General features: G+C 46.5%; 1 protein-coding gene across 1 annotated transcript in view; it reads right to left on the minus strand.

Moving 5' to 3' along the window:
- The window catches only part of DPYD (dihydropyrimidine dehydrogenase), a 605,351-nt gene that overhangs the window by 453,923 nt on the left and 139,047 nt on the right, over positions 1 to 12,381 (minus strand). Inside the window, exon 5 of the mRNA XM_054384577.1 lies at positions 10,944 to 11,105. Coding sequence (XP_054240552.1) covers positions 10,944 to 11,105 — 162 coding nt within the window. The remainder of the gene's footprint in view (positions 1 to 10,943; positions 11,106 to 12,381) is intronic.

Raw genomic sequence — 12,381 nt, forward strand, 5'->3', positions numbered from 1 at the left:
AGGTTGGTGCTGGTCTCTTCTCACAGGTAATCAGTGATAGAACAAGAGGGAGTGGTCTCAAGATGTGACTGGGCAGGTTTAGACTGGAGAGTAGGAAGAATTTTTTCCCATCAAGAGTGGTCAGGCATCGGAATGTGCTGCCCAGGGAGGTGGTGGAGTCCCCAAGCCTGGATGTGTTTCAAGGTGGTTTGGATGTGGTGCTTGGGGCTGTGGTTTAGGGGTGACCCTTGTAGAGTAGGGTTCTGGGTTGGACTTGGTGATCCTGAGGGGCTTTTCCAACTTCCATGTTTCTGTGATTCTGTGAGCTAGCTATGAAAACTTATTGATCCCCTCCCCACAAGTCAACAGCAAAGAAACTGCCATGAAAATAGGCTAAGTGTTGACCAAAAAGGGGTTTGAAGCAGCTCATTAAGAGCTTTTCAAATGTACAGAACTATGCCATGCTATTATCACAGTCCTAATAAGCCACTTTGATCTAAGAAGGTGAAAACTCTGTACCTCAAAATCTCATGAATGCCACCACTGAGAAGGACAAAGCAACATTCACATTTCTAAATGCTTCCAAAAAGCCAAAGAATGTTTAGTATATTGTAGAGAAGTTTATATCACCTGTCCAAATGTTAGCAAGTCTCTCAGTATTGGCCTGTGAAATCAGAAGTCCTCAGATTCACCCCTGAACTGCTGCAGAAGGCTAACATTTTGTAAATTCCTACTATACATTTCCACATGACTTAAAAGAGAAAATAACCTAAAACTGTATTAAAGGAAAAATTCATACTAACAGCTGGAGTTTTCTCTCTGCTGCTTCTGCTGTCATAACTCCCCAGAACAAGCCTCCTATGCTGATGCAGGTAACAGTGAGGCACCCAGGCAGCTACCCAAAGGCCAACCAACTGCAGGAGCTGCACCTCCACGAGAACCACCTTCTGCCCTCACCTATATTAAGACTGATCAGAGCTGTCAATATGCAGTTAAAGGAGAGGCCTTGAGCCTGAGGGTGCAGCACAACCCTTCATGGCAATTGCTTTGGGCTTCTGTGTCGATGCTGGGTTGGAAGAGGAGAGAGCAGCCCTGTGGAGAAGGACCTGGGAGTGCTGCTGGTGGACAACAAGTTCTGCATGGGACAGCAATGTGCCCTGGGGGCCAAGAAGGCCAATAGGGTCCTGGAGTGCATTCAGAGGAGTGTGTCCAGCAGAGCCAGGGAGGTTCTCCTCCCCCTCTACTCTGCCCTGCTGAGACCTCACCTGGAATATTGCATCCAGTTCTGGGCTCCCCAGTTCAAGAGGGACAGGGATCTGCTGGAGAGAGTCCAAGGGAGGGCTACAAGAATGCTGAAGGGACTGGAGCACTGCCTGGTGAGGAGAGGCTGAGAGCTCTGGGGCTGTTTAGTCTGGAAAGGAGAAGGCTGAGAGGGGATTTAATAAATATAAATATCTGAGGGCTGGGTGTCAAGAGGGAGGGGACAGACCTCTGTTCAGTTGCACCCTGGGACAGGACAAGAGGCAATGGATGGAAACTACAGCACAGGAGAGAGTCCCACAGAGGGCTACAAGGATGCTGAAGGGACTGCAGCACTGCCTGGTGAGGAGAGGCTGAGAGCCCTGGGGCTGTTTAGTCTGGAGAAGACTCGGAAGAGATTTAATAAATGTTTATAAACATCTGAGGGTTGGGGGTCAAGAGGGAGGGGACAGGCTCTGCTCACTTGCACCCTGTGATAGGACAAGGGGCAATGGATGGAAACTCCAGCACAGGAGGTTCCACCTCGACATGAGGAAGAACTTTACTGGGAGGGTCCCAGAGCACTGGAACAGGCTGCCCAGAGAGGTTGTGGAGTCTCCTTCTCTGGAGACTTTCCAGCCCTGTCTGGATGTGTTCCTGTGTGACCTGTGCTGGATTCTCTGGTCCTGCTCTGGCAGGGGGGTTGGACTGGAAGATCTTCAGAGGTCCCTTCCAGCCCCTAACATCCTGTGAGCCTGTGAGAGGTTCAGCACTCAGAGGGGGACCCTCACCACAGCCCACCTGCCAGCCCAGGTGTTCTGCTGAAGTGGTCCTAAGTTGGTAGCAGGTAAGTTCATACAAAGCATCTTTCAGAAAAAAAAAAAAAAAAAAACAAACAACCCAAACCAAACCCAACCTGTCAACTTGCCTTTTCCAATTTCCTTCTGCTGTAATAACAGCAGGAATATATTTCCAGAGAGGAACAAATCATGAGAACTGTAGCTGGAACTGGAGTCACAGTGCTACATGATCTAGTGCTCAAATCTAGTACACAGCAAATAAAATAACACATTTGCTATTTAGCTTGTGCTGCTGCATTCAGGATGATTAACTAGAAACAAAGGAGACTCTTTAGGTTCAGTAATGCCTCTCCAGAAATGTTAAGATTTTGCAGGCTTCTTGCTAACACAACAACCAATGTCATGGATCTTGCTGCTATTTTTACTACAAGCTTACAAACCTGTACTTGACTACCCAGCAATTTTAGTTTATTTTGTGGGACTGAGAGTCATACAGCTCACAGCTCTATGTATTGTCACTGCCATCTCAGTAGTATTTGCCCTGAACTTGTGCTCCAAAACCAGAGATGTTTTTTCTGAGATCCTAAAGTACCTGGGCAAAGGACACAGATAAAGACATTAATACAATTTTGCCCTGTGCAGAGGCAGGTCTAACCTGTGCTTGACACTCATCATTTAGAATAGTGAGCTTTTAGTCCACATTATTCTCTAGATGCAACAGTCACCATGGCAACTGCATCCCAGCATACACATTCCACATCACCAATACAAATGGACACTTCTGTTATGTCCACCTGAACATTTAATTGTCTGTGGGGGGTTGCAATTATCCCTGTGCTGGTTTGGGGCCAGACAGATCCACTCCTGCCGCGAGAGGGACAGAAGAATGACACTCACAAACAGATTGAAGAGGGATCACAGAATCACACAGAATCACAGAATAAATCAGGTTGGAAAAGACCTCAAGGATCATCAAAGTCCAACCTGTCAGCCAAGACCTCATGACCACTAAACCATGGCACCAAGTGCCACGTCCAATACCCTCTTGAACACCTCCAGGGATGGTGACTCCACCACCTCCCTGGGCAGCACAGTCTAACAACTCTCTCTGGGAAGAACTTTCTCCTCATTTCAAGCCTAAACTTCCCCTGGCACAGCTCCAGATGGAAAGTTTAAATGGAAAAGCAATTGGTGAAACTACAGAAACTAGAAGCATAGTGACAAAGATATCCCAAAGCATACAGAGTCCCTTACACAACACCCAGAGGCCTCCCAACTCTTCCCTTCTCCCCACCTGAGGGCATATCCAAAACCCCCAAGTCTCTTTCTTCCTCCTGCCACTGCTAGGCTGGTCTCAGGCTGGCCAGGTCTGAGACTGCCCCCCCACCCCTTCTCCTCCTGCCATTAGGCCTAGACAGCCCTAAGAGGACTTGAGATGCTCCCCCAGTGTTACCTGATTGAGAGCATCTCCCATGGGAGCAGAGAGGGAAGAAAGAGGCAGAGAATGGCTTTGCAGATGGATTGATAGGGGGCAGGATTTCTGGGCAGAAATACTCTGATTCCTGTGCCCACCTTATTGAGTTGGACACTGGGGACACTGGAGGTGGAACTTAAGTGACAGTAACAGGAGGCACCCAGCCTGACCTGCCACAACCCCCCAACTTATTTCAGAGAATTGCCCCCCAAAATAAACTGCCATCCCAGCTCAATTTGGGATGGAAGCAAAGGAAGCTCTGTTTACAAGCTAACTACAATCTAGAAATATGAAATGCAATGAATATGTACCAAATAGACAATAGATGTACAATAGAGAGATATAGTCACAATTTATAAACAACACAGAAACTCCTCATACCCCTCTGGACAGACCCAGGGAACCCTTTCACCTCCTTCTCCCAGTCCCTCCTTCCCTGTACCTCACAGAGCAGTCAAAACAGAGCTCCCCCTGCAAGGCCAGGGGAGAGAAAGAAGCTGCAAGCAGAAGCGACAGGAGAAGAAAAGAGAGCAAGAACTGTTTCTGCCTCTGCTCTATATCCCCATTAGCAATGCAACGAGTTCTATAGACATTAGCATTATTTTCCTTTTACACCCAATGGTAATTTATTTGACTTTCAGTCTTTGCAGTCAGGGACTAGGCTCAAGTTCCCCCTTCAAACTGGAACATTGTCAAACTCCCATTTATCAGATGGATTACGATTTACTGCGAGGATAGGCTGCCCACAGTTACAAAACCACATGGCAGGGCAGAAGGGAAACGCAAGAGGCCTGCCTTTTTTTTGTTGTTGTTGCTGTGTGGTATGCAAAACAAATATTTTGCACTTAGGGATCTGTATCTGCCTTGTGAACAGAGGATCAGTCATTGTTCAGAAGCACAAAGGGCCCCACGTCATGCCCATATATTTTCCATTTTAAACCCACATTCCTGCTTTGCTGCAGTTCTATCTTTTATCTCAGCTAGCAGTTGGGCCTTTTTTTATTCTTGCTCACTCTTGTAATGCATCAAGTATATGATCCTCAGACTAATTCCAAAGGAAAAAGAGAGTCTAAAAGTGGCTTTATGAACAATGGAGTTTTTAGTAAATAAGTCCCTGTGGGACAAACTATTACACAGAGCATGAGAATAACCATGCAGCTCTCATTAAGAGCAACGTGCATTGCATGACTAAATTACACAATTTGTTAAGGTAAAGATCTGCACACACCTCCCTTGCAGTATTTCAGCCAATTTTTGCAGGAGGAAGGGACCTGTATAGGCTGAAGACATAGGCTGATGCCAAAAAATAAGTTTCAACAAGACCAAGTGCAAGGTCCTGCAGCTGGGTCAGGGCATTCCCAGGCACTGATACAGGCTGAGCAGGGACTGGCTGGAGAGCAGCTCTGAAGAAAAGGTCTTGAGGGTGCTGGTGGATGAGAAGTTCAACAGGAGCCAGCAGTGAGCACTTGCAGCCCAGAGAGCCAAGCAGAGCCTGGGCTGCAGCAAGAGAAGTGTGGCCAGCAGGGCCAGGGAGGGGATTCTCCCCCTCTGCTCCACTCTGCTGAGACCACACCTGGAGCTCTGGGTCCAGTTCTGGAGCCTCTGTTACAGGAAGGATCTGGAGGTGCTGGAAGGGCCATGAGGATGAGCAGAGGGCTGGAGCTGCTCTGCTCTGGAGAAAGACTGAGAGAGTTGGGGCTGTTCAGTCTGGAGAAGAGAAATTTCCGAGGAGACCTTCTTGTGGCCTTCCAGTATCTGAAGGGGGCTACAAGAAAGCTGGGGAGGGACTTTTGAGGGTGTCAGAGAGTGATAGGACTGGGGAGAGCGGAGCAAAAGTAGAAATGGGTAGATTCAGATTGGATGTTAGGAAGAAATTGTTGCCCATGAGGGTGGTGAGACACTGGCACAGGGTGCCCAGGGAGGTGGTGGAAGCCTCATCCCTGGAGGTTTTTGCAGCCAGGCTGGATGTGGCTGTGAGCAACCTGCTGTAGTGTGAGGTGTCCCTGTCCATGGCAGGGGGATTGGAACTGGATGATCCTTGAGGTCCTTTCCAACCCTGACAATTCTATGATTCTATGATTTTCTTCAGTATTTCAGTCTAGGGTTTTGTACTGACTGTTACTTGGAAACATTCACACAATTAGATTTTATTCCCCAACCCTACATATTTTCACAGGAAAACTTACCTGGATAAAAGCTTTAAAAAAGCATTAGTTGCAAAAGTGACTGCCTACTACTACTTATATGAGTACTACAAGACCTATAACTTCTTTGTGAAAGAGTTGTAAATCCAAATGGTTATTAACAGCTAATTTTAACAGTTGAATACTACAAAAACACTAAGGGTAATAAAATTTACTGGAATGTTCTTTTGCGTGCTAAATAGAACTGTATGACAATTTTATTTTGTTGGAAATCTTGAGGCTAGTATCACTTCAAATGAAACATAAGGAGCAGAGCCATTCAGAGCTATTCATCCTCTCTGCCATTTTCATATCAATCATGTTGCTAGCATTGTACTTTTCTAACTGATTTCTAAGGATTTTTGAAGAGCAATGGCAGATATTTAGCATTATCTATCAAGCCATAATTCCTCTCTATTAATCATAACACCAGGGTCAAAAGGAGACACAAATTAAGTTGTCAACAGATATTACTTGCATTTGGTTCCTAAACAGTAATGTTTCATCTGCTTGTGTCTAATCTTTCTTTTTTGTTGTTGGTGGGTTTTTTTTTTTTGGTTTGCTGGGGTTTTGGTGTAGGTTTTGTATTTAATGCTGGGGGTGGTGATTGGGTGTGTTTGCCTGTGTGTACATAAGAAAAATGTGAAAGTTCTGTGCTCTGCAAGAAATCCTCACTGTCTACATACAAGGAATACAAGCCTTTAGAAGACAAGTGTGCTGGCTTAAGCCCTGTCCAGGAGGGCTGGGCTGGGCTGGAAGAAACCTCACCCCAGGTGAGGAGAGAGACCTGACCCCTCCCATGGGGAGAGGCCCCCAGGTCCAAGTTTATTCCACTGCCACTTCCTGTCCACAGCCCTATTTAAGAGGGGTAATTTTGTGCCTTGCTCTCCCTCCTGCCCTGGGCTCTCTGACACCCTGCTGCTGTTGCTGGGAGCTACATGGTCAGGCCTTACACAGTCCCAGACACCTAAGGGACTGCATCCAAAGAGACTCCATCCTGCATCCAGAGAATCCTTTGCCAGCTGTGCCTGGTTTTGTATATATTTTTATGCATCCCTTTTCCCCATACTTCTGTAACCTGCCTTTCACTCAAATGCCTTTTACATGTTGCTAAAATTACTTTTTTACTTCCAAATCAGTTCAAGACTGTTCTTTCATTGTTTCCTCTCTCTCTTCTCCTCCTGCCTAATTTGCTTTCCCTACCAGGAAAAGGGGAGAGGGAAGGCAACCTAAATTTGTTCCATTGGGCTTTGGGGCTCTGGGAAAGCTTAAACCATAATAACAAGCTAATAAAATTGCTTCTTGGCTGATACAACACAACTCTTGGATTTACACATGGAACAAATACAGAACAAATATGGTTCTTCCCTCATTTTGTAAATAACTCTGGTCCAAGCTGTGCTGATTTTTATGCTTCTATTTCCAAACCTCAAAAAAATTGCAGTGCATAGCTATTTAAACAACAGAGGGGAGACAAGGTTCAGTAACATCCAGCAGAGAAGTGTAGCAGGTGCTCCAGAAGCTTTACAAGCCTCCTGGAGAGAAGGTGAGGTACAAACAGATAAAAGGAGAAGCACTGCAGCAGGTAGCAACATTTGCTCATCGAATCACAACTTATTGCCATTGAAAAGGGAGTGTGAAGAATAGGGGCAAAAAAATGGCCTTACAGACACATCTCTGTTATGTCTGTTCTGGGTCACAGGATCACAGGATGTCAGGGGTTGGAAGGGACCCAAAGAGATCATGGAGTCCAACCCCCCTGCCAGAGCAGGACCAGAGAATCTAGCTCAGGTCACACAGGAATGCATCCAGACAGGGCTTGGAAGTCTCCAGAGAAGGAGACTCCACAACCTCTCTGGGCAGCCTGTTCCAGTGCTCCGTGACCCTTACAAGTAAAGAACTTCCCCCTTGTGTTGAGATGGAACCTCCTGTGCTGCAGCTTACATCCATGGCTCCTTGTCAATCACAGGGAGCAAGTGAGCAGAGCCTGTCCCCTCCTCCTGACCCCCAGCCCTCAGATATTTATAAACATTTATTAAATTTCCTCTAAGTCATCTCTTCTCCAGACTAAAAAGCCCCAGGGTCTGTCCTATGAAGATTTTTTTTCCCCCTAAGGCTTTGTAAAGGTGACTGGAATTTCATGGTGTGTTTGTAAATATGACCAGCCAAATGGCTCCAGACACAGAAGAGGGACAGGCTCATTAGGTGTACTGGTTTTAGGGCTATGCCTTTAAAATTTTTGCCAGATCTTCAGCAGAAAGTAATAAGAATATAAATATATCACTATTGGGTGTACAAAGGAAAAAAATAATGATTATTCTAAATGATTCCATTGGAGAAACAGCTCCCTGAAGATTTAGTTCTCAAAACAGTGTTCAGTTCTGTTCTGCTGCAGCAGCCTAGCAGGGTTGTTCTACATTTCTCTTCTTGCTTCCTTCACTGGGGAGATAAGAACCTGTGTACTGACCTTGGCAAGTTCTAACATAATCTTTGCTTCTTTTCTCTCTTTATTCCCTTTAGACAGGGGGGCGGGGGGTGGTGGAAAGGCAGAGAGCCAGCTTTCCAGGCTTTGGCCAGGAAGGTTTTTGTGCTGCTTTTGTTAATTGTAAATATCTGTAGATGTTGTCAATAGTGTATATTTGTATATATTCATTGCATTCCCTTGGAGATTGTGGTTTCACTTGTAAATACAGCTGCATTTGCTTCCAAACTGAGCTGGTCTGGTCAAGTTAATGTTGGGGGGAATTTCAACCCACCGCATTAGGAAAGGACTGCAATGACATCATAGAATCAACCAGGTTGGAAGAGACCTCCAAGATCATCCAGTCCAACCTATCACCCAGCCCTATCCAATCAACCAGACCATGGCACCAAGTGCCTCGTCCAGGCTTCTCTTGAACATCTCCAGGGATGGTGACTCCACCACCTGCCTGGGCAGCACATTCCAATGGCAAATCTCTCTTTCTGGGAAGAACTTGAACATCCTAACATCAACTTCCTAACATCAGATAACATCTTTGCTTCAGTAGCTAAAATAGACAACTATGGTTATGAACTAATAAATGGACACACACACGAGTATGCATCTTCATCTGTTGTCTTGGGTTTGTAGGGAGTGAGGCAAATGCTCTTTATGCCTCCCCAGAGGAGTAAAAGGAAAATGCTCCACACAGGAAAAATCATAGAATCATAGAATCAGTCAGAGGTTGGAAGAGACCACAAGGATCATCCAGTTCCAACCCCCTGCCATGGCCAGGGACACCTCACACTACATCAGGCTGGCCAGAGCCTCATCCAGCCTGGCCTTAAACACCTCCAGGGATGGGACCTCAACCACCTCCCTGGACAACCCATTCCAGGCTCTCACCACTCTCATGGGGAAGAACTTCTTCCTCATGTCCAGTCTGAATCTCCCCACTTCCAGCTTTATTCCATTCCCCCCAGTCCTGTCACTCCCTGAGAGCCTAAAAAGTCCCTCCCCAGCTTTCTTGCAGCCCCCTTCAGATCCTGGAAGGCCACAAGAAGGTCACCTTGGAGCCTTCTCTTCTCCAGACTGAACAGCCCCAACTCTCTCAGTCTGTCCTCATAGCAGAGCAGCTCCAGCCCTCTGCTCATCCTGGTGTCCCTTCTCTGGACACCTTCCAGCATGTCCATATCCCTCTTGTAATAGAAGCTCCAGAACTGGACACAGTGGAAATGGAAGTGCTGTTCACAACTATATACAACATTCCAAAACCATCCAGAACACACAAACCCATAGCCCACCTTGTTAAACCCTAAAACTTTCCACAACCTTCCCCCAAACCAGGCCAAATCCAGGCCTCAAAGCACACATCCTCCTCCCTCCCCCCATACCTCCCTACCTCCCCATACCAGGTCAAAACGGCACAGGCAGAAATTCAGCTTTCCAGCCCTAGTCCCCACTCCCCCTCATGGCAGAGACAGCAGTCTGGTTGGGAAGGGAGCAGGGAGAGAAGGGGATGAAACTGATGTGCAGGCAGCTTATACAGGGGAGAGAAAGACGCAATATTATGGGATGGAATAACGTAATTTCCCGTGTCCACCCACTGGGGCTGGACTGTTCAGCTCCTTCGACCCTCTGCTACTCTGGAGGAACCATCTCCTTGATTAGGACATAGTCTTCAACCTGTAACATCTATCTAGGTAGATGCACATAGACACATATTTGAGGTCAGCCTGAAATGAAACCAGTTAGGTACTTAGTTTTGGTGAAACAGGAGAGTAAAAAGTCTAAATTACCTGAAATTTATCCTTTTCGCCAAAGCTAGCACAAATGCACACTGACCTTACTACAGGACCTACTCTCTGCCTAGAACAGTTCTACATCTCCCTAACATGCAGTAACAGGTGCAGCTGCCCTTGCTCTTTTTCTCTGTGCAGCCTACATCAGCAACACCTGCAACTTCACTTGGTTGAGATAAATATTTCATTGGAAACCAAATTGTCTCAAGTGCTTCCTTACATAAAGGGTTAGCTTGCTCCCAAATACTGCTCCTGTAAAGTATTGCATTATGAAAGCGTTTCTAAGCCTCTGAACATGCTGATAGAAAAAGAACAACTACTGTAACCTCCTACATCTTTATTTTATCAGTACCACTAATAAAATAAATCACTAACAAAGGCAATGTAGCAGTGTGAGAGCTGAAATCCCCATCCCACACCGACAATCACCAGGCTAGCTCAGTCTGGAAGCAAATGCAAGCACATCTACAATCTCTGATGCAGTGCACTGAATCTGTACAAATAGACACCATTCACAACATTTACAGATAGGTACAATCAACAGAAAAGCACAACCAAGCTCCCTTTGATTCCCCCAAGGGGCCTCTCCCAGAGGCCTCCTCCCCAACCAGAAGGACCTAGACCCACCTGGCAGAAGGCAGAGAGGTAAGAAGCAGAGAGGCTGTTAGCTTGTCAAGATCAGTGTGTTATCTTCAGCCAGAAAAGAAGAGGAAGCAGCCAGACAGCCTAGCAAGCTGAGAACTCAGACTCTGACTGCCCCAACTCTGTTTTGAGTAGTGGTTCTTAAACATTTCTATCTATCCAATGAAAGTGTTTAGAACAATCATTATTTTACTTTCTTACACCCAATAGTGACTTATTTACATTCTTTAGCTTTCTCTGCTTGAACTCTGTAAAGAAAAATTAAAAAGACAGTTTCAAACCATCACAGACAAGCACTCGGATTATATATATAGAAAGAATTATACAGGCAAAGAATTTCAGACAGCTGCAAGTTTTACCTACCTCAGTAGCAAACTGCTGCAATCCACCAATATTAATTGGTCCCTCCTCTGTGGCATACAGATTGCAGCCACCAACACAGAGGTCTGACGTGGGACACACCATGCCGCAGGTCAGGCCAAGGGGATTGTCAGAGAGAATCATTTTGGCAGCTCCATAGTAGTTCTGAAGGGAAAAAGAGGAGGGGGAATTAAAAAAGAGATCATGACAAACCAAGGAAGCCAAAAAATTCATGAGGAAATCCAAACTGTACAGAAACTGCAGTCTCAAATGTAAATATTCCTAAATAGGAAATTCAAGAGAAAATACAATTGGGTGGACACATGATGGCAGAGCAGTGGATGTGGTTTGTCTTGATCTCAGCACAGCATTTGACACTCTCTGCCGCAGCATCCACACAGCTGAACTGAGGCAGTGTGGTCTGGATGATCAGGGAGTGAGGTAGATGGGAACTGGCTGAAGGAAATGAGTCAGAGAGTTGTGGTCAATGGGACAGAGGCTAGTTGGAGGCCTCTGTCTAGTGGAGTCCCTCAGGGGCCAGTACTGGGACAAGGTCTATTCAATATATTCATCAATGACCTGGATGAGGGCACAGAGAGCACTGTCAGCAAGTTTGCTGAGGACACCAAATGGGAGGAGTGGCTGACACCCCTCAGGCTGTGCTGCCATTCAGCCAGACCTGGACAGGCTGAGAGCTGGGCAGGGAGAAACTGATGAAATCCAACAAGGGCAAGGGTAGAGTCCTGCACCTGGGAAAGAACAACCCCATAAAGCAGGATAGGTTGGGGACTGAGCTGCTGGAGAGCAGTGAAGGGGAAAAGGACCTGGGGGTCCTTGAGGATGGGAGGTTGCCCATGAGCCAGCAATGTGCTCTGGTGGCCAAGAAGGCCAATGGCATCCTGGGGTGGATTAGAAGGGCTGTGGTCAGTAGGTCAGGAGAGGTTCTCCTCCCCCTCTACTCTGCCCTGCTGAGGCCACACCTGGAATATTGTGTCCAGTTCTGGTACCCTCAGTTCAAGGAAGACCTCAAGGTAACTGCTTGAGAGAATCCAGTGCAGAGCCACAAAAATTATTAAGGGAGTGGAAAATTTCCCTTATGAGGAAAGGCTGAGGGAGCTGAGGGCTCTTTAGCTTGGAGAGGAAGAGACTGAGAGGTGACCTCATTGCTGTTGCTAAAGCTGTGAAGGGCAGTGTCAGGAGGATGAAGCCAGGTTCTTCTTGGTGATGTCCAGTGACAGGAGAAGGGGCAATGGGTGCAAGCTGAAGCAGAGGAAATTGCATGTGAACTTAAGGAAAACTTTTGTCACTGCGTGGGTGACAGAACACTGGAACAGACTTCCCAGAGAGGTTGTGGAGTCTCCTTCTCTGGAGACATGCAAAACCCATCTGGATGCGTTCATGTGTTATTTGCTCTAGGTGATGCTGCTTTGGCAGAGGGATT

Source organism: Indicator indicator, chromosome 10 (genome assembly GCF_027791375.1).
Source record: "Indicator indicator isolate 239-I01 chromosome 10, UM_Iind_1.1, whole genome shotgun sequence".
Lineage (NCBI taxonomy): Eukaryota > Metazoa > Chordata > Aves > Piciformes > Indicatoridae > Indicator > Indicator indicator.